This window comes from Gorilla gorilla, chromosome 10, assembly GCF_029281585.2.
Source record: "Gorilla gorilla gorilla isolate KB3781 chromosome 10, NHGRI_mGorGor1-v2.1_pri, whole genome shotgun sequence".
Lineage (NCBI taxonomy): Eukaryota > Metazoa > Chordata > Mammalia > Primates > Hominidae > Gorilla > Gorilla gorilla.
The window spans coordinates 74185302-74206921 of NC_073234.2; the positions used below are offsets into that span (position 1 = coordinate 74185302).

The 21620-nt window shown below is 40.8% G+C and overlaps 1 protein-coding gene and 1 pseudogene across 1 annotated transcript; one reads left to right on the forward strand and one right to left on the reverse strand.

Annotated features, from left to right (window-relative positions):
- Nucleotides 1-21620, reverse strand: part of LOC109029170 (liprin-beta-1-like) — a 100698-nt pseudogene that overhangs the window by 34832 nt on the left and 44246 nt on the right.
- On the forward strand, nt 16330-19407 carry C10H12orf71 (chromosome 10 C12orf71 homolog). The gene is made up of 3 exons (XM_004052898.4): nt 16330-16452; nt 17931-18483; nt 18984-19407. Exons 2-3 carry the CDS (start codon nt 17968-17970, stop codon nt 19275-19277), a joined length of 810 nt encoding a protein of 269 aa, XP_004052946.1. The 5' UTR covers nt 16330-16452; nt 17931-17967; the 3' UTR covers nt 19278-19407.

Here is a 21620-nt window from a genome sequence, read left to right on the forward strand (position 1 = left end):
GTTAACTTTGGAACGCCCTTGGCCGAGAGGAGGGGTCCATTCAGGTGGTTGGAATTTTATTTTTGGTTTACACTTACCATGGTGATCATGAAATAAATAATAACTATTTGTATCCATCAAAACAAAACTATTCCTTTATCATCACCAAACATGCTTTGCAGTACTGCATAGGAAAGAATAGAATATTAATGGACTTGCTTGACTCTGACTCTTTCATGTCTTAGAATATCAACTTAGATTTTGTTTTCATTTCAATAAAAGTTCTGACAACCTGTAACTTTAAGAAGAGAGGAAATGAGGGAGGCAGAGAAGCAGAAGAGAGGAAATGTGTTGAACTGTCTTGACAGGAACTTGAAAACTTGCTTTTACCACAGCTACATGTTGAGTGACATGGGCAGGGCTACCAAAAGACCAATATAGTCAGGATTTTCCACATTTTACTGTTTCATGACTAGTGCTCCAAAGTGACATGAATAAATTCAAACATTTACTCATATACATAATTATATATATATATATAGTCAGCCCTCCATATCCACAGATTTCATATCCATGAATTTAACCAACCACAAATTTAAAATATTCAAAGAAAAACAAATACAAATTTTAAAATACAGTATAGCAACTATTTACATAGCATGTGCATTGTGGTAGGTATTCTAAGTAATCTAGAGATGACTTAATGCATATAGTAGGATGTATGTAGGTTATATGCCAATACTACATCATTTTATATAAGGAACTTGAGCCTCTATTGATTTTGGGATCCTCAGGAGAGCCTAGAACAAATCTTCCATGGATACCAAGGGACAACTGTACTTTAGTCACAGAGTATTTCTCATTTACCTACCAAAGAGTATTTCTCATTTGCCTACTCTTTATTCAAAGAGTATTTCTCATTTACCTACCATTTCTCATTTACCTACCTACCTACCTACCTACTTTACTCAAGGAGTATATCTCATTTACCTACCATTTACCCACTTACCATGTACCAGAAACTGATCTAGGAACTGAGGAGCTTCCGTTTGATTGACCATCTCCAATTCTGTATTTGCTTCCAATTAAGTCCATCTCATGGACCTGGTGAAGGGATCCCACCTGCCAGAGACATACCTTTTCCCTAGCTAAGTACAGCATCTGCCTTATTTTTAAGTGGCACCTCGAAACTTGAGTATTCTAAGTGATCAGGGTATACATTCTACTTAACGGGGTGTTTATTTGAACCTAAAAACAAGGCTGGGGAACAATATACTTTTCAAAGTTTTGCTATTTATGCCATCTGTGTTGGATGTCTTTGAATTATCTTCATCTCAGGATGCTTCAATTCCTGCCCTCTATTAAAGAGTAATAGAGTGTTAAAATTTATTTTTCCTTATGAAAAATAAGGAAGGCCCAAATGTGTAAGCAAAAAGTTAAAGAATTCTTGGGCTAGAAGGTCTTTTATTCTTTCCTTTTTAAAGTCTCATTCTGTCACACAGGCTGGATGGAGTGCGGTGGCCTAATCATGGCTCACTGTAGCCTCAACCTCCCGGGCTTAAGTGATCTTCCTGCCTCAGCTTCCCAAGTAGCTGGAATCACAGGTATGTACCACTACACTCGGCTAATATTTTTATTTTGGGTAGAGACGAGGTCTCCCTATGTTGCCCAGGCTGCTCCTGAACTTGTGGGCTCAAGTGATCCTCCCATCTCAGCCTCCCAAAGTGCTGCGATTACAGGCATGAGCCAACATGCATGGCCAAGGATGTCTTAATATAGTGATGAGAGGGGAAACTAACAGCTGCTAGGGACAAATATCTACTAAAACCATTTTACCAGGAGATAGGAAGAGAGATTAGTCCTAGAGTAGCCACCCTGACTATTCTGGACCTGGGGTGTGGAGTCCAAGGAGTAGTGCTTTATGGATGTGTGTGGGGAAGGCAAGGTCATTGTCTTCCCAAAGGAAGGAACTGGGAGCTATTTGATTGTGATCTACCCCAAGAAAAGAGGAGGTAAAACTAAACACAAGAATAGTCCCTAGTGCTGGAGAGCTAGCTCACAGGACTGACGTCAAGGGCCAAAGAAATATTGCTGGGTCTGACACTTCAGGTCTGTGAATGAAATTTTTAAAACATCCTTACATCTAAGCTCTGATAGATCTACCCTGGAGAGAGTACTCTTGTCAATTCAGATATTGGAATTTATGTGTAATACCCAGGGTTTCTTATCTTCAGAGAAGTCAAATGCCAGAACCATCAGGTCACCAGATGGAAGATGGAAGGTCTGGGCTCCTCTCTTGGCTACCCAGCTCCTTGGGAGTTTCTGTTTTCCTCTAGGATTTTCTCCAACAGAAAGCCAGGCATGGCAATCAGGGAGAGTCTAACTGCAGTTTATGAAGGGTTTTGGTCTTTGGCACTGAAATTATTCAGACCTAAAAGAGCCTCTCAAGCCACCTAATTTCTTCTAGAGATATGGGGTACCAAGTGTTCCTCTGCTCAGATACAATCAATAGCTCATGCTATTCCACCCTGCTACAGGCTTAGAGGGGTATGGATGATGATGATGATGATGATGATGATGATGATGATGATGATGATGATTATGTGTATTATCTAACCCACCCTAAATCCTGTTTTCTGAAGGGATAAGCCGTTTTATTAACAGGTTACTGATATTTTGGAATATACTTGAGGAGAGACAAAATTTGACTCATTTAATAAAAAGGGAGACAATCTTCCATTCCACCTGATCTCTTAGGATAGGGGGAACAAAATATGGGTTGTATTTCAGGGCCCAGAAGCTAAGAGGGTACATACCAGTCACATTAGCACGGGACATGCTGCGGGAACAGGGAGTAGGGTGAGTTCTGAAGTACAGGTGGAGCTGGGCGCCATGGCTTACACCTGTAATCCCAGCACTTTTGGAGGCAGAGGCAGGAGGATCGCTTAAGCCCAGGAGTTCAAGACCAGCCAGGCAACATAGTGAGACCTTATCTCTATTAAAACAAACAAAAATTAGCTGGGTGTGGTGACACACATCTGTAGTCCCAGCTACTCAGGAGGCTGAGGTTGGAGGATCACTTGAGTCTGGGAGGTTGAGGCTGCAGTGAGCTGTGATTGCACCATTGCACTTCAGCCTGGGTGACAGAGTGAGACCCCGTCTCAAAACAAACAAACAAACAAAAAACAGACAAACAAACAAACAAAAAGCAATAAAGTACAGATGGAGCATACAAGTATGCCTGATGTCAGTGGGCTGCAGAGAGAGAGGCTTGGCAGATGCCTTGACCTCCCAGAAACTGGGAAAGGCCCAGAGTAGAAAAGGAAGATAGTATAAAAGGTGCTTCAAGAACCTGCACCTCTGATGGCATCCCTGGACAACATCAGAATGACCTGCTAGAAAGTCAGCTGCAATTTCTTGGAATAAACATTCAATCCAAAGCACTGGAGAGCTGTGAATGTCAAAACTGCACAACTAAACGAGGCTAATGTGGAAAATGAGGGATATGCAAGAATGGTGTAACTAAAGCAAGGTGTCCAGTGAAAGCACACTACAGATCAACTAACTACTTTTAAAATCCTCAGAACTGGAATGTTAGACATGTTACAGGTCATGGACTTGAGGGGGAAAGAAGTGGTCCCCTTGTTCAAGGTGCTGCTGTCATATTTGCTTTCATTTACCTAATAGTTTTTGGCCTAATGCTCATGAAACATATGAGAGAGAGAGAGAGAGAGAGCAAGATAGAGTCAGAGAGTCAGAGAGCGAGAGAGAGCGAGCACAATGTTGACTGCAGAACCAATACCATGAGGTCTGTTGGGTCTGGAAAAAAGGAATAAAATTCAACTACTTTATGGAAATAGGTTCGGTTTATATACAATTCCAAAATAAGCATAGCTAAAAAAACACAAAATAAATACAGCTTGATTTCTGAGGCTAATTTGTGTTGAGGTTCAACTATGGATGGTGTGATGGGTTTAATTATGTCCTTCCAAAATTTATATGTTGAAATCCTAAGCCCCAGGACCTCAGCATGTGACCTTATTTGGATATAGGGTTTTTATACAAGCACTATATAGGCAACAATCTGCTGTCCACAATATATTCTTTTCAGTGACAACATTCGGCCAACTGCCTTTCATGCCCCAGTAATGAAATTCAATTAGATACAGCATATTTGGCAATTCCAGTATCATAACAAACATTTACAGACTGATTACTTGCTCCCAGATTCAAATTCTGTTCCTACTGAGAGATATGGCAATCACCTCCAGAGAGTGTCCATTAGAGTTTGAAATTACAAAGCAATTGTGCATGTGTGGTTGTTTTTCATACTTTCCTATATTCCCCACCTCACCATTAGTAAAATTTAGGTACTTCCATAAACATAAAAAACAGAAAAATAACTGAACTCATATTCAACACAGAGTTAAAAACAAGAAACAAAACTGTCTCTAAGTCAATGACAAAAGTATAAGCAAAATCATAGCAATATTTATTCAGTGTTTGTTCAGGGAGAGGTTCATGCTAGGATCCTGGTAGAGACACACAGATATATGATATACACATCAAAGCAATCTAATGATTGATGAATAGTTTTATACCAGCAATGAAACGGCCTTTAAAAGTGATCAGTTTTAATTTGTATAGGATCATTCATGCTCAGCAAGAATTAAGTCTCCTCCCATGTTTTCTGCTGCCAGCACTCAAATACTTCAAGCCATTTCCACAAGAGCAAACATGTCAGATGAAAAAACATTGTGCCTCTCCAACAAGGCCTTCCTCCACACAGTAAAACATCATGGTCTGGGCACTTTAAGTGCTCAGTGCCAAACTTAGATGCCAGCAGCTAGAGACACTCTAGGTTGTAAACCACACCTGGTCTTCAACTCTGAAAAATAGCTACAGAACTAGCATCATAGACAGAACCATGCTGGCTTGGAAAGGTAAATATACAATATCATCCCAGCCAAATTTGCTTCCAAATTTGTTTTAATTTGGAAGCAAACCGACTGAGATCTCCAGAGGAGGTCACCATTCTGGCTGTGCAGGTCATGTCCTTCACAGAGTGTCTCACCCTGGGTGCACAGATGCTGAAATCCAATCCATGCAGCTTGGGGGCTGCATTCAGCTGGAGGGGCACCATTTTCTAATTCGCCCAGGCTCTCCAAGGACAAGTAGTGGTTCTTTCCCAAGACCTTGTTTTCAAAAAGCAATAGACTGGGGCCATTTGTCAGTTTTAATCTTAATTAAAATGTCATCTGCAAGTGTCACTTCACCCTCTTCTCTATGGATACCCCTGGGATATTCATCTAGGATTATCTCAGTGAAGAGCAGTGGCTTTAAACACCTTCAGTTCAGGAAGTGAAACAGTCAGTGGGACCGGAGTGTAGAGAACAAAAGGGGAAATGGCTGCAAATGAGCCTGAAAATGTGGGTGAGGCCATGTCATGCAGGGCCCATGGGACCATTTTGAGAATTTAAAGATTATTTTAAAAACAGTCAGATGCCATTGACGGGTCTTAAGTACCTAAATATGATTTGTGTTTCTAAAAATAAAAATCTCTCTGCCTCCTATACAATAATAACCAGAAGGGATCCCGAGAAGATGTGGGAAGAGCCAGTTGGGAGTTGGTAGACTGGACCAGGTGGAGGTAGTGAAGGCAACAGAAGTAGACAGATGTAACATATGTTAGGAGATGGGACTGACGGGACTTTCTGAGTGACTGTATGCAGGAATGAAAGTGTGTGAGAGAAGGACTGACGTCCAGGATGAGGCCAGCCTGTGGTACTGAAAAGATGGGCAGACGAGGATGCCGTTTCTAAAGAACACTGGAGGAGGACCATGAGTACAGTTTTAGAGTTGAGACTTCTATAAAGCAGCAGATTAAAAGGCCTTCATAATAAAATATGATATTCCATACCTATGGTTTTCTAAAATAAAATCTGAGACATGCAGTTCTGATCAGAGTTTTAGAAGTACTTGGCTGCATGCTGAATATAAGATCGCAGTTCTCAGATGGGAACAGCAGCAGCTGTGACCAGGCAGCCCAGTTTTGGGAAGGCTCTCGGTGCACCACAGCCTGCAGACACCCAGCCCACACCCTCCATGCCACCAAGATGTCCAAGAGGAAGGTTAGCTCAGCTGAAGGGTCGGTGAAGGGAGACCCCATGAAGAGATCTGCAAGGTGGTCAGCTAAACCTGCTCCTACAAAGCGAAACAAAGCCCAAAAAGGCAGCAGGAAAGGATAAATCTTCAGACAAAAAAAAAAAAAAAAAAAAAAAAAAAGCAAATGAAAGAGGAAAAAGGTAAAAACAGGCTGAAGTGCCTGATCAAGAAATTAAAGATTTATCTGCAGAAAGTGGAGACACTGAAAACAAGGAGAGTCCAGCCTCGGATGAAGCCACAGATAAAGACATCAAGAGTCTGAGTAATATCACATACTATGTCTTATCAGTGTCCCTGACTCCTTTCTTGTACAATCCAGAGGAATATTTTTACCCACTATTTTGTAAATGCAAGTTTTTTAGTAGTTCTAGGAATATTTTTAAGGGGAGAGTCTTCTGCTAGCTTTTGAATGTGTTTGCTCTTGCTTCTCTAGTTCTTTTAATTGTGATGTTAGGGTGTCAATTTTAGATCTTTCCTGCTTTCTCTTGTGGGCATTTAGTGCTATAAATTTCCCTCTACACACTGCTTTAAATGTGTCCCAGAGATTCTGGTATGTGGTATCTTTGTTCTCGTTGGTTTCAAAGAACCTCTTTATTTCTGCCTTCATTTCGTTATGCACCCAGTAGTCATTCAGGAGCAGGTTGTTCAGTTTCCATGTAGTTGAGCGGTTTTGAGTGAGTTTCTTAATCCTGAGTTCTAGTTTGATTGCACTGTGGTCTGAGAGACAGTTTGTTATCATTTCTGTTCTTTTACATTTGCTGAGGAGTGCTTTACTTCCAACTATGTGCTCAATTTTGGAATAAGTACGGTGTGGTGCTGAGAAGAATGTATATTCTGTTGATTTGGGGTGGAGAGTTCTGTAGATGTCTATTAGGTCTTCTTGGTGCAGAGCTGAGTTCAATTCCTGGATATCCTTGGTAACTTTCTGTCTCGTTGATCTGTCTAATGTTGACAGTGGGGTGTTAAAGTCTCCCATTATTATTGTGTGGGAGTCTAAGTCTCTTTGTAAGTCTCTAAGAACTTGCTTTATGAATCTGGGTACTCCTGTATTGGGTGCATATATATTTAGGATAGTTAGCTCTTCTTGTTGAATTGATCCATTTACCATCATGTAATGGCCTTCTTTGTCTCTTTTTATCTTTGTTGGTTTAAAGTCTGTTTTATCAGAGACTAGGATTGCAACCCCTGCCTATTTTTGTTTTCCATTTGCTTGGTAGATCTTCCTCCATCCCTTTATTTTGAGCCTATGTGTGTCTCTGCATGTGAGATGGGCTTCCTGAATACAGCACCCTGATGGGTCTTGACTCATTATCCAATTTGCCAGTCTGTGTCTTTTAATTGGAGCACTTAGCCCATTTACATTTAAGGTTAATATTGTTATGTGTGAATTTGATCCTGTCATTATGATGTTAGCTGGTTATTTTGCTCGTTAGTTGATGCAGTTTCTTCCTGGCCTCGATGGTCTTTACAATTTGGCATGTTTTTGCAGTGGCTGGTACTGGTTGTTCCTTTTCAGGTTTAGTGCTTCCTTCAGGACCTCTTTTAGGCCAGGCCTGGTGGTGACAAAAATCTCTCAGCATTTGCTTGTTTGTAAAGGATTTTATTTCTCCTTCACTTATGAAGCTTAGTTTGGCTGGATATAAAATTCTGGGTTGAAAATTGTTTTCTTTAAGAATGTTGAATATTGGCCCCCACTCTCTTCTGGCTTCTAGAGTTTCTGCCGAGAGATCCGCTGTTAGTCTGATGGGCTTCCCTTTGTGGGTAACTCGACCTTTCCCTCTGGCTGCCCTTAACATTTTTTCCTTCATTTCAACTTTGGTGAATCTGACAATTATGTGTCTTGGAGTTGCTCTTCTCGAGGAGTATCTTTGTGGTGTTCTCTGTATTTCCTGAATTTGAATGTTGGCCTGTCTTGCTAGATTGGGGAAGTTCTCCTAGATAATATCCTGCAGAGTGTTTTCCAACTTGGCTCCATTCTCCCCATCACTTTCAGGTACACCAATCCGATGTAGATTTGGTCTTTTCACATAGTCCCATATTTCTTGGAGGCTTTGTTCATTTCTTTTTATTCTTTTTTCTCTAAACTTCTCTTCTCGCTTCATTTCATTCATTTGATCTTCCATCACTGATACCCTTTCTTCCAGTTAATCGAACAGGCTACTAGAGGCTTGTGCATTCATCACATAGTTCTCATGCCATGGTTTTCAGCTCCATCAGGTCCTTTAAGGACATCTCTGCATTGGTTATTCTAGTTAGCCATTCGTCTAATCTTTTTTCAAGGTTTTTAGCTTCTTTGCCATGGTTTCGAACTTCCTCCTTTAGCTCGGAGAATTTTGATCGTCTGAAGCCTTCTTCTCTTAACTCGTCAAAGTCATTATCCTACCTCATCACATTTTTAAGGATAAACGCTTTTATTTAACAGGTGAAATTATTCGCAGGTTGTTTATTTTCTGGTACAACCAGAAAATAGTGTGAGATATTGAATTATGGCAGGCTTTGACTGTCTTGGGTGTCAGCTTAACATTCTATAGATGGGAGATTAGTTTTCATATCCTATAACACAAAGTACAGTAAATGGCAATATGGAGTCACAGTCCTGCATTTAATGTCTCAAACATTTTTGATTACTTCTGTTTTCATGTTGGTTTTCAGTAGAACTGTGTGCTAAAAAATACTGCTCCTTGGTCATGGCTCTCCCTGTCTGAACGGCGTGCAGTCTGTAGCATCTATGGTTGCGGTAGTCCTATTTTCCTAATAAATTTCTTATGCTGTGAAAGACTGAAAATTTGAATATGCAGTGTATATGTTATTAAATTCTGAATTGGTATGACATATGTAACAGCTTATCAACATTTGAAGATACTAGTGCTTGATACCCTCTTAAGGAAAATTAAGAGAACATTATCATCTCTATTTTATAGATGCAGTAAAGCTAGGTTAAAAATGAACCTGCTGCTGCTAGAAGTGGCAGGATGCAGGGCCTGGAACCTGATAGGCACTCAACTGGCATGCACACAGTTGCCGAATTAATAAAAATTTGAAAAATACAGAAAATATTCCAATAGAGAGCTAGGAGAGGACTGCAGGTTGCCTGTATTTGGTGTTGCATGAAGCACTATCGGGCTTGGCCCAAAGTATGTAGGAGCCTTGACATCATAAAATACAATAAGAAAGGCTGTATGTTTATTTGCTTGGCAACTGTACAAATAATTTGCATTTCTTTAGCAACTGGTTCCATCATGCAATAGCCTGGCCACAGGATATTGGAGAATTCAATAGAGACAAAAATGAGATTAATACCTGCAATTTCTACTGGAAATGGTTGTTGCAAAAACTAAATGAGGCCATCTATACACAGACAGTCATATTGTCTGCAATTTCTCAAAATACTTCAACATGGGTATTTTTGTGACATAAGGTTGATAATTATTTTTAACCTATACCGTGGGGTAGTTAGCATTTGAATGGCTAATCAGAAGCTCACATAAACAGAAAACCAAGTCAACCATGTTTATCTCTGATGACTACCAGAGGGTTGTTACTTAGAATATTGAATGTTGCAAATGATTTTTCATTGATAAAATGGTGTTCACAACAGGCTCTAAGTATTATACAGACTTCCCCACTCTTGCATAACCTGAAAATAAGAATCTATCTAGCCCAGTTGTCTAAACCTTTCAAAAGGGTGCCCTCAGACCATGAAGTTCTGGGGATCTGATGTACAGCATGGTGACCATAGTTAATATTCTATTATATACTTGAAATCTGCTACAATAGTAGATTTCACACACAGTGAGGTGATGGATGTGTTAATAAACTTGATTGTGGTAATCATTTCACAGTGTATGCATACATGAAATCATCACACTGTACACCTTAAATATATACCATTTTTATGTGTCAATTATACCTCAATAAAGTTGGGTGGGGACGGGGAAATGGGGTCCTCAGCTGAAGACTCTCCCCAGTCCTGTCTCTAGATGCTTTGGACGAAATTTAGTCACCTGATGCTGTCAAGAAAGTTAGCCCAATCCTGATGCTAGAATATTGTCCCATCTCTGCTTCTAATGAAACTTTTTGTTCAATGTTCTCCAGATCCAACCAAAGGACAGAGCACAGGGACTGTCTAGAGCAGCTCTGTCCAACAGGACTTTCTAAGATGACATAAATATTTTGTTCGCCTGACTAATAAGGTAGCCACTAGTTCAGGTGGTCACTAACCACTTGAAATGTGGCTAATGTGACTGAAGAATCAATTTTTGTTTAATTCCATTTAAATTTTAGTAGCCACATGTGGCTAGTGGCCATCCTGTTGCACAGCAGTTTGGGAGCTTACAGAACAAGGTTGTGTGATGTTTTTGTGCCTGCTGGCCATTATATGTTTATATGTGTGGCAGAATTCAGTCTGTAAGTTGTGTTCATGGCCGTGCTAGATGGTAAAATTGTGGAAGAGGGAACCTGTAGTTCCCCTCTATTAGCACTGTGGACTATGTCAACTCATGATGCATAAACAACTCAGCTGAGGTCAGTTCTCAAAAGAGGCAGCATGGCTGCAGGGAGTCCTGGACTCTGGAGGTGAATCTAGGTCCTCTGAATTGCACAACTTAGTATTAGAATGAAAATACACAACTCGGAGACTGTCATAAAATTAAATTACCAGCCATGGGAAAGCACCAAACAGAGTGTGTAGCCTTTGGCAGCGGTATGATGCAGTTTAACCTTGTGTACACCAAAACACTATTTTCACCACCTGCCCCCCACTTTAATGAAGTGCATGAGCCTTGATAAGGTTGTATTTGTTTGGGAATGAACATGCAAATAGAGCATAGGAAATCATACCCATCCTCTCCCTGCCCCCGAAAATAAACATTATAAATATTTCAGCTAAGAATTTGGTTTGGAAGAAGGAAGTCCTTGTCACAATAATTCTTACAAACCAGCATGGCACATGTATACATATGTAACTAACCTGCACAATGTGCACATGTACCCTAAAACTTAAAGTATAATAAAAAAAAAAAAACAAAAAAAAAACAAAATAAGCAATTGAAATAAGGCAACTTCCTTCTTTCTGAGGAGCATCACTTGAAGCCCATTTTTATGTTGGTTCTTTTTTCCCCCTAATTTTATTTACTGGTAAAATACATATAAAATTTACCATTTTGGGGAGTAAAGAGGGAAAGGGAAGATGTTTGTCAACAGGTACAAAGTTTCAGTTAGACAAGAGGAATAAGTCTGGTGTTCTACTGCATAGCAAGGTGATGACAGTTAATAATAATAAACTGTATACTTAAAAATAGCTAAAAGGGAGGATTTTAAATGTTTTCACCACAGAAAAGATAAATATTTCAAATGATGGCTATGCTAATTAGCTTGATATGACCATTACACAATATATATGTATCCAAATATCACATTGTACCCCATAAACATATAAATGTCAATTTAAAATAACTTTAATAAGAGAAAAAGAAAAAAACCATTTTAATCATTTCTAAGTGTACAGTTCAGTAGTATTACGTACTAAGTATATATTACGTACTAAGTATATACTTAGTACATAATACTAAGTATTATTTCAAATTTACATAAGTTTTTGTCCTCAAAGGTAAAGAATACACTAATCTGTAAAACAGCATTTAAACATGCACGAGATTAACATCAAATTCAGAATAGTGCTCATGAGGGAAGCCAGGAAAGAAGGGGTTCAGGAAAGAAATAAAAGGGGGCTTAAGTTTTATCTATGTTTTCTTTTTAAAGATATAATGAATTAAATATGGCAAAATGCTAAGACTTGACCTGAGATTTAAGTACATAGGCATTTGTCATGTCATTTTCTGTATGTTAATGTATTCTTCTTTCAACTTTTTTTTTTTTTTGAGATGGAGTTTCACTCTTGTTGCCCAGGCTGGAGTGCAGTGGTGTGATCTCGGCTCACTGCAACCTCCACCTCCTGGGTTCAAATGATTCTCCTGCCTCAGCCTCCTGAGTAGCTGGGATTACAGGCATCTCCCACCATGTCTGGCTAATTTTCTGTATTTTTAGTAGAGAAGGGGTTTCACCATGTTGGCCAGGCTGATCTTGAACTCCTGACCTCAGGTGATCCACCCACGTCAGCCTCCCAAAGTGCTGGGATTATAGGCGTGAGTCACCAAGCCCCGCCCTTCTTTTAACTTTTTATTGTGACCTAATTTTAGACTTGCAGAGAAGTTGCAAACATATTACAGAGTATCCATATACCTCTCAGCTTACACCCCTAATGTTAACATCTTACACAACCATAGTACAATGATCACACCAGGATATTAACTCGGATACAGCATGATTAACTAAAACAAAGATGGGTTGGAATTTCCTGTTTTTCCACTAGTGTCCTTTTTTTATTCTACAATCCTATCTAGAATCACACATTGCATTTAGTGGTTAGTTCTCCTTAGTCTCTTGCAGTCTGTGACAGTACCTCAGTCTTTCCTCGCCTTTCTTGACTTGACACTTGTCAGTTACTTTCTCAAATGTCCCACGATTGGAGTTTGTTAGATATTTTCTCGTGATTAGGTTGAGATTATACATTGTTGGCAAGAATACCAAGGAAACGATGCTCTGCTGTTAGTGCCTTCTATCACAGGTTCAGGATGTCTCTTTTTTGTATGCTTAAAATATTTCATAATTTCAATAAAAAATAAATAAATAGCTGTATTACTCTGGGTTCTGTAGAGATACAAAACCAATAGGAGATGAATGGATGGATGAAAGGAAGGAAGGAAGGAGAAGGAAGAAAGAAAAAGGAAGGAAGGGAGGGAGGGAGGGAGGGAAAGAGAAAGAAATAAAAAGGAGGGAGATTTTAAGGAATTGGCTCATGCAATTATGTAGGCTGAGAAGTCCCAAGATCTGCCAACTGCAAGCTGGAGACCCAGAAAAGCTAATGGTATAATTCCAGTCTGAGTCTGAAGGCTTGAGAAGCAGGAGGGCTGATAGTATAAGTGCCAGTCTGATTCCAGGGGCAGGGAAAGACTGTGCAAAATCTCCTTTACTCAGTGTTTTGTTTTACTCAGGCCTCAGTAGATAGGATGATGTCCACCCACATTGGGGAGAGCAATCTGCTTTCCTGGGTCTACTGATTCAAATACTAGTCCATACAGAAATACCCTCATGGACACCTCCAGAATAATGTTGAACAAATACTTAAGCACCACGTGGCCTAGCCAAGTTGACACATAAAATTATGCATCACAACTGCTTAACTTCTAAATTAGAAACTTCCTACTCTGCATATTTAGGTTCCAAATCCCATAAACTCAAATGGATCTTAGGAAGTGTTCCAATTCTTAGTTATTATTGGCTTCAGGCCTAAAACATTATAAATCCACAACATACTATCATTTCTAAAACTTCAAGAATCTTTATTATAGTTGATCTTGCTTCAAGAGAAAAGGCAGTTTATACTACTTAGATAATGTAATAATTGTAATCCAAGAGAAGCTAGACCTGCAAGTCAAATAAAGGCCCTAAGAAAGAAATTAACATGAGCTGTATTGTTAATGAGGACTCCCAAATCCCCCGATCTTCTTTTGGAAGTGAAAGCAAAGTTATCATTTAGAATTGACTACATTCCTCAGCATACCATCCTAAGAATGATGTGTGTCATTGCTATTTCTATGATGCTTTAGAAAGAAAAACCTAAATGATTATATATTTTTCTCTGGCAAAAAAGAGATTAATCATGGCAAAAAAGTGTTTCAAGCACTTTGACGACCTGAGTTGTACGTATTAAAAGCTGTGTACACACACACACACAGATTGTAGAGAATATATCTGATATGGTTTTGTTGTGTCCCCACCCAAATCTCAAATTGTAGCTCCCATAATTCCCAAGTGTTTTGGGAGAGAGCTGGTGGGAGGTAATTGAAACATGGGGGTGAGTCTTTCCTGTGCTGTTCCCATGATAGTGAATAAGTCTCACGAGATCTGATAGTTTTATAAAAGGGAGTTCCCCTGTACATGCTCTCTCTCTTGACTGCTGCCATGTAAGACATGACTTTGCTCCTCCTTTGCCTTCTGCCATGATTGTGAGGCCTCCCCAGCCACATGGAACTGTGAGTCCATTAAGTCTCTTTTTCCTTATAAACAACTCAGTCTTCGGTATGACTTTATTAGCAGTGTGAGAACAGACTAATACAATATCTCTACAAATATATTGTAGAGAAATGGTATAAATAAGTAAAATTTCAAGTTTTCTCTGAGGTTGCCCCCCTTTGAAGCTCTTCTATCCTCAAGATCACTCTAAACTTTTCTGGTATAGGTTAGGAAATCATTTCTTCTTTAAATGTTTATATTCAGTTCAAAGTGCTCCATTTCCGTGAGTAATGACAAAACATAGTTCCCTGCCCACCCACCCCCCCACCTCCACTCTAGCTGCATGGAGAGGAAGCTACTTATAAATTCTTTTCTAGGTGCTCAGAGTTCTGGAAGGCAGTCACTGAGTTTTTACGAAAAGCCAGAGCAAGGACTCCAGATCCCATTATGCCAAAGAGGAAGCTGAATACTTATTTTAAATCTCATTTTAGCCTGCTCCAAATGTGGACACCATTGTTAGGCCAGTCCTGTATACCATATGTACCTCTTGCAAGTCTCTTAGAACAAGCTGTTCCCCTCAAAGGATTTTCTTCCAAGGAACCAGAACATGGGTTTATTTTGGCCTGGAGCAACTCCTCCAGGAATCTTCCCAGGAGGAGATGGGTGGTCAGCCTCCTGAGACAAGAGTGTGTAGAGGTTAGGATATGGGCTCTGAAGCCAGACTACCTATGTTTGAATCCAGGTTCTTGGGTTTATGACTGGGGAAAAGAGAGAGTTATATAACCGTTCATGCCTTGGGTCTTCCTTCTATTGAATGGGGCATATGATGATACTTAACTGATTGAGTTGCTGTGAGGATTGAAAAATGACACACATAAAGTGCTTAGTACAAGACCTGGCATATAATAAGTGTTAAATAATTGCTAGGGAAAATTAGCCAGGCATCGTGGTATACACCTGTAATCTTAGCTACCTGGGAGGCTGAGGAAGTTTGCTTGAGGCCAGGAGTTTGAGGCTGCAGTAAGCTATGATGGCATCATTGTACTCTAGCCTGGGCAAAAGAGTGAGACCCCATCTCTAAAAATAAAAAAGAATAATAAAATAAAATAAATGCTAGGGGGCCGGGCATGGTGGGTGGCTCACGCCTGTAATACCAGTACTTTGGGAGGCCAAGGAGGGCGGATCACTTGAGGCCAGGAGTTTGAGACCAGCCTGGCCAACATGGAGAAATCTCGTCTCTACTAAAAACACAAAAAATTAGCCAGGCATGTTGGCCCATGCCTGTAATCCCCAGCTACTCAGGAGGCTGAGGCAGGATAATCGCTTGAACCCGGGAGGTGGAGGTTGCAGTGAGCTCAGACCATGACACTACACTCTGGCCTGGGTGACAAAGTGAGACACCATCTCAAATAAATAAATAAATAAATGCCAGGGAACATGTGGCTTCTGACTTAAACACCTTCCAGGATTAATCCAGGTCCACAATCACTCAGGGTAGTTGTGAGCAGCAGTCTGTGGGCACCTGCCAGGCTGCCTCTGTTGGGTAGTAGAAGCTGCTTCTTTCCAACTCTAACTCTGCCTATTTCTTCTATCATGTCATCAGAATTCCTTAAACATCTTATTTAACAGAATATACAAATTTAAGCCAGTTCTACAGTGAAAAACCTGAGAGTGAGTCATGGCAAACTTTAACTGCAATCTTGTATAATGGAAATGGAGAGAGACAAATATTGGGGAAAGATCTTAAGAAAATTGATGAATCCAATAGGTAGGTCAGATACGTGTTTCTTGGCTTTCTGCTTTCCATTTGTAAGCATGTCTGTGTGTGTGTATGTATGTGTATGTTTATACCCACGCCCCTTATTTAGAGCTCTAAATCTCCTAAGGACGGGAACCATCTGCCACCTGACAAGAGAGAAGTAAACTCCATGCATTCGTCCTTCTACACTCAAGAGGGATCCTCTTCAGCCTAGGATGGTATGGGCATAGAATATTTTGGAAACAAAGGGATAGATTCTGTGGCTTTCTGTCCCCTTTTTTCCTTTTCTCTTTCCACATTCCTGGCTCTAACTCGGTTCTTTCTGTTGCCATGGTAACCAACAGTCTCAGAACACAGACTTCTGACAGCTGGACTTTTAGCCACGGAGACTCGGGATGTGAAGGATTTCTCGTGTCTTCTTTTTTTGCCTCAGGAGTTAGCAGCACTTCTTCCACATGGGCAGCCACTAGAGCAGGGTGTGACAGTCTTTTGTTTGTGTGTGTGTGTCTGTGTGTGCGCACGTGCACGCATGCATGCACGTGCACATTCTTCCAGCCCTACTTACTCCGGGGCTTCACAGAAAAAGCTGGACTAAACAGTGTCATCAGACGGTGGGAGGATGGGCATCTAAATACCAAAACCTTCTGGAAAGTAATTTGGTATCAACTACGACAAGACTTTAATATATTTATGGGGTTTGGTCCATTAATCCTACATATAGAAAAATAAGAGACATAGTCAAAGATTTATGGAAAAGCGGGTTTATTACAGATTTATTTAGCATTAATAAGAAGTGGTTAAAAATTGCAGAGTAACCATATATATGTTTGTTGTAGGCTATGGGATAAAATAATTTCAGTTTCAACTATGTCATATCCACATTTACATATATGTATATGTATATGTGGACATATTGTATAAATGTACAGATATGTATATGTGTGTTTATATAAATAGAAAAGATAAGGAAGTCCATCAAAATGTTTTGATAGTTATCATTATCTTTAGAAGGTAGGACTACAGCATATTTATTTCATCTTCATACTTTCCTATATTTTTCCAATTTTATACAATGATCATCCTTTTCTTTTATGATACAAGATCTTACAACCATAGTAGGACAAATGATGAGAAGTGGAGATGCTTAGTAGAGAGGATTATAATACAATGAAATAAGTTTTAAAAGGGAGAGGGCTGCCTCTTCTGCCCTTCACTGAGAGACTGTAAAAACTGGATAACACTGGCCAGGCCTGGTGGCTCACGCCAGTAATCCCAGCACTTTGGGAGGCCGAGGCAGGTGGATCACGAGGTCAGATCAAGACCTTTCTGGCTAACATGGTGAAACCCCTTCTCTACTAAAAATACAAAAAATTAGCTGGGCATGGTGGAATGTGCCTGTAGTCCTAGCTACCCGGGAGGCTGAGGCAAGACAATCTCTTGAATCCAGGAGACGGAGGTTGCAGTGAGCTGACATCACACCACTGAACTCCAGCCTGGACAACAGAGCGAGGCTCCATCTCAAAAAAAAAAAAAAACAAAAACAAACAAAAACTATTGGATAATACTTCTATCTAAATGGGGTAGTTCTGAATAGAAAAGGGAATGGGGCTGGGTGTGGTGGCTCACACCTATAATCCCAGCACTTTGGAGGCAAAGGTGAGTGGATCACCTGAGGTCAGGAGTTCAAGACCAGCCTGGTCAACATGGTGAAACCCCATCTCTACTAAAAATACAAAAATTAGCCAGGTGTGGTGGCGTGTGCTTGTAGTCCCAGCTACTTGGGAGGCTGAGGTTGCAGTAAGCCAAGATCACACCACTGCATTCCAACCTGGGAGACAGAGTGAGACTTCGTCTCAAAAAAAAAAAAGAAAAAAGAGAAGGGAATGGATAATGTTTTTGCTTAAGTACTATGATTCTCTTCTCCTTAGTCCCACCTATTTTTTCTTTTTTGAAGCTTCTCAAGTTGAGAGAGATTTGTGCCTTTGAACTCCATGGCATATTCATCCTCTAACAGCGACATAGAGGATGACAGCTCCAAATCCAATTCCAACCTGAGCCTCTCTGTGGGCTATTTCCCCTGTGAGGACACCCCCTGTGAGGACACAACCTCCTGGGAAGACGCACCTTCCAAGGGTCCTTCCATCCACTTTCTTCCTCCCATCCAAGGGGCATGGGGGACTGAAAGGATAGGGAGATGCATGAAGAGACAAGACCAAATTCAGGATGAACCAGAGCAGTTTTGCAAACTAAGCATCTTCCTGGCCTGGGACATGGACATTAGCTCCGATAACACAGACTCAAGAGCTAATAGGCTTCTAAATGGAGACAACCTGTGGATAGACAAGTTACCAAAAGAGAGAACAAAACTGTCTGTTGGCAAACTGAGTAATCTTGTGCAAGAGTTTCAGACATTTCTAGAAAATCTGAAAGATGATGATGCTGTATTTCCTGAAACTGTTCAGAAAGATTTCCAGCTGTCCAGTGGCTCCCCTCCGGAAATGGTTCAGGTCAGTCATCAAGAACATGATGCTTGTCAAGACCTGCCCAAGTGCAAGCCACCAGAAAATAAAGATGTTATGTAGTCTCCACAGACTCCTCTAAGGCTTAAGGGACATGAGCTGGCTGAGGAGAGCAGAGATGCCTCACAGGACAGGAAGGGATAGGCCTGGGTTGAACCACAGAATCTTATGACCACAGGGAGGAGGCAGGTCCCAGGGGGTCTGACGTGATACCAGTGGGAGACAACAAGGAAAGGAGTCAGGGTGAAGCTGTAGGGAAAAGACTGGGAATGCTGAGGGAAACAAGAGGGTAGCAAGCAAGGAGAAGGGCTAACTATATCTCCCTCCCCACCAAAAACGTATATGTTTAGTATTGATGAGCATTGAAACTTTGCATTGATACTTGGGCTATTTTTGGTAAAAGGATGTGGGTTCCACAAATGAGTAAATGTTGATTTGGCTGTTGTCATGGTTATTCCTACCTAACACATCCTTCATTTTCGTGGCAGATGATAAGCCAGGCAACCGCCAGCCAAAGGACAAGCGCTCCAGAGATCTCCTCAATCCTGTCAGAGAAGCCAGAGAAGGATGACACTCCTTCCCACACACAGGCCCAGTGCTGCCTGAACTTTGGGTGGGCCTTCAGCTGGCTGAGGCAGCATATTCTCCCCTCTCTGCTGAGGAGGGATCACCCTGTGAATGCCACCAAGAGTCCCCATCGGTCAGCACCAACGAAAAGACTCTTTCACAGAGGCAAGAGAATTCAACCTCAAGAAACCCTTGAATTAGGACATCCCATATAGACAGATTTTTAAACTTTTTGGAAAGTTTAAAATAATCCATAATAAGGATTCCATTAATAATCCCCATCAGTTTATTTTTTCCTCAATAAACAAAATAAATGCTCTTGTTACCCCACATCTTCCTCTCCCAGCACACCATCTTGACTCACATTTCAAGCATATGTGGGCCAGGCGCAGTGGCTCACACCTGTAATTCCAGCGCTTTGGGAGGCCACGGCAGGCAGGTGGATCACCTGAGGTCAGGAGTTTGAGACCAGCCAGGCCAACATGGCAAAACCTCATCTCTACTAAAAGTACAAAAATTAGCTTGGCGTGGTGGGGGGCGCCTATAATCCCAGCTACCCAGGAGGCTGAGGCAGGAGAATCACTTGAACCTGGGGGCAGAAGTTGCAGTGAGCTGAGATCACACCACTTCACTCCAGCCTAGGCAAAAGAGCAAAACTCTATCTCAAAAAAATAAATAAATAAAATAAAAAATTAAAGAAAAATTTAAAAAAAGAAAAGAAAGTATATGTGTTGTCCAGAAGACAAATTTATTCTCAGGAAATTTTAAGTAGTATTATGCTTCCTAAACTGAAGTATTCTTTTTCTCTCCTCTCACCCATTCTTACTGTATTTTACCCTAGTTTATCTATTTTATGTGTTTTAACCTATTTTATCATTAACCCAAATCCCCATTTTCAGTAGGCAGCAGCGTGACCCATCAGATTCCTGCAGTGGCAGGATGATTTGGCTTGAACTTGCAGGGCTTGAGTGAGTGGCAGTGGGTATTGAGTCACTGAGGAAATTAATTTCAATTTCAGGAGATCGGACAGCAGTTCTGATATTCTCTGGGTACTTGACAGGTTCTAGCATGTGTTGCCTTGGCTGTAGTAGTGGCCCACTTAGGAGCAATGTGACGACTGTGAACACTTCTTAACCACTCTAAGTCTAGCTGTCTTCATTCAAAAGATGTGGAAGATAATAATACATACCTCACAGGGTTAGTGTGAGAGTTTATGAGGTAACACAAGCACTTGATAAATATTATTACTGTTGTTGCAAGTAGACATTCTCCTGAGGAACTCTCCAGACAACTTGTTCAAGGGATATCCAAGAGTGAGAGTTAATTAAGAGTCAATTCTCATTGAAACATTTCCCACACAGAGCAGTATTTACCAAAAGTTCAGGGTTTTCAGCAAATCTTAACCAAATCCTCTCCCAACCCATTCCATTCTGCCCTCTGAAACTCCTTTGCAATTGTCATTGAACGTTCCACTAAATGTCAACTTCTTTGAGGAAGGCTGCCCTCAGCCTTCTTGTCCTGACTCTCACCTCCCCAGCATCTCTACCATCCTCCTCATTCAACCACAGGTTCACTCAACGTCCTCCTTCTTCTGCTGGCACTACCATCCTGTGTGACCTTCAGAGTTTATGTGGCAAAGCATATGACTTTTCAGTTTCAAATTCCTTCCTTTCCTCAATTTCAATTCCGTATCCCTCTCCTTCCTCTCTTCTTCCTTCCTTCTACAAATATTTAGCAAATAGGAGTGCCAGATACTTTTCAAGCTTGCCAAAAAAAACAAAAACAAAAACAAAAAAACCTCCAATCTTTAGGCTCAAGCAACTTATTTAAGACATAAGGTCAGGCAAACATATGATTATAAAGGGTATGAGTGATAATACTCTATAGTGAGTAAACGCTGAGTTCTAATGAAAAAAATAACCCATTCAGCATGGTGGGGGGTTGGTTGTAAAAGGTTTCCTGTATGAGATTCTTTGAGTTACAAATGAGATTATTTAAGATGGAGGACTTTAACTGACTTTAATTAGTATGGAATGGAGGTATGAGATCTTGACTGGTTAAAAATGCATGTGAAAGACAGTGTGGTGAGTATGGCCCAGGAAAGACAGTACAGTAGGAGGGAGAGATAAAAAATAGGGCCCTTTTAGGAATATATGCTCAAGGTCACACCCCAAGACCTCTCACTTCGTCCGCCTCCCTGAGAACACCTGCCCAACCCACAACTCAGTTGAACACACTCCCCCACCTTTGCCTGCTCTTTGACTTCACCAAGATTTGGAGTCCTATCACCACACCTGTTCCCCGACTTATATCCGCTTCTGTCTAGATCCAACCCATACACCTCCTTCCCAAACTTGGCACGTCTACCACATCTAGTAACATCTGCCATGTTGCCCTTCTCCCAAACCTTTCTAAAATCTATACTTACCAAGTTCCCCAAGGGGACCCTCTTGCTCCTCACTGCAGCCAACACACAAAACCATAGGGATTTCCCTCTGCATTCCCTGACTGCCTGGGAAACTCATCCTTAAAGATCCTGCTCTAGGGTTTCTATGGGA

Excerpts from the sequence above, each read along its gene's own strand:
- C10H12orf71 (XM_004052898.4), top strand. The coding sequence starts at position 17,968 with ATGGCATATTCATCCTCTAACAGCGACATAGAGGATGACAGCTCCAAA. Across the intron at positions 18,484-18,983 it reads CCCCTCCGGAAATGGTTCAG|ATGATAAGCCAGGCAACCGC; the intron begins GTCAGTCATCAA and ends TTTTCGTGGCAG.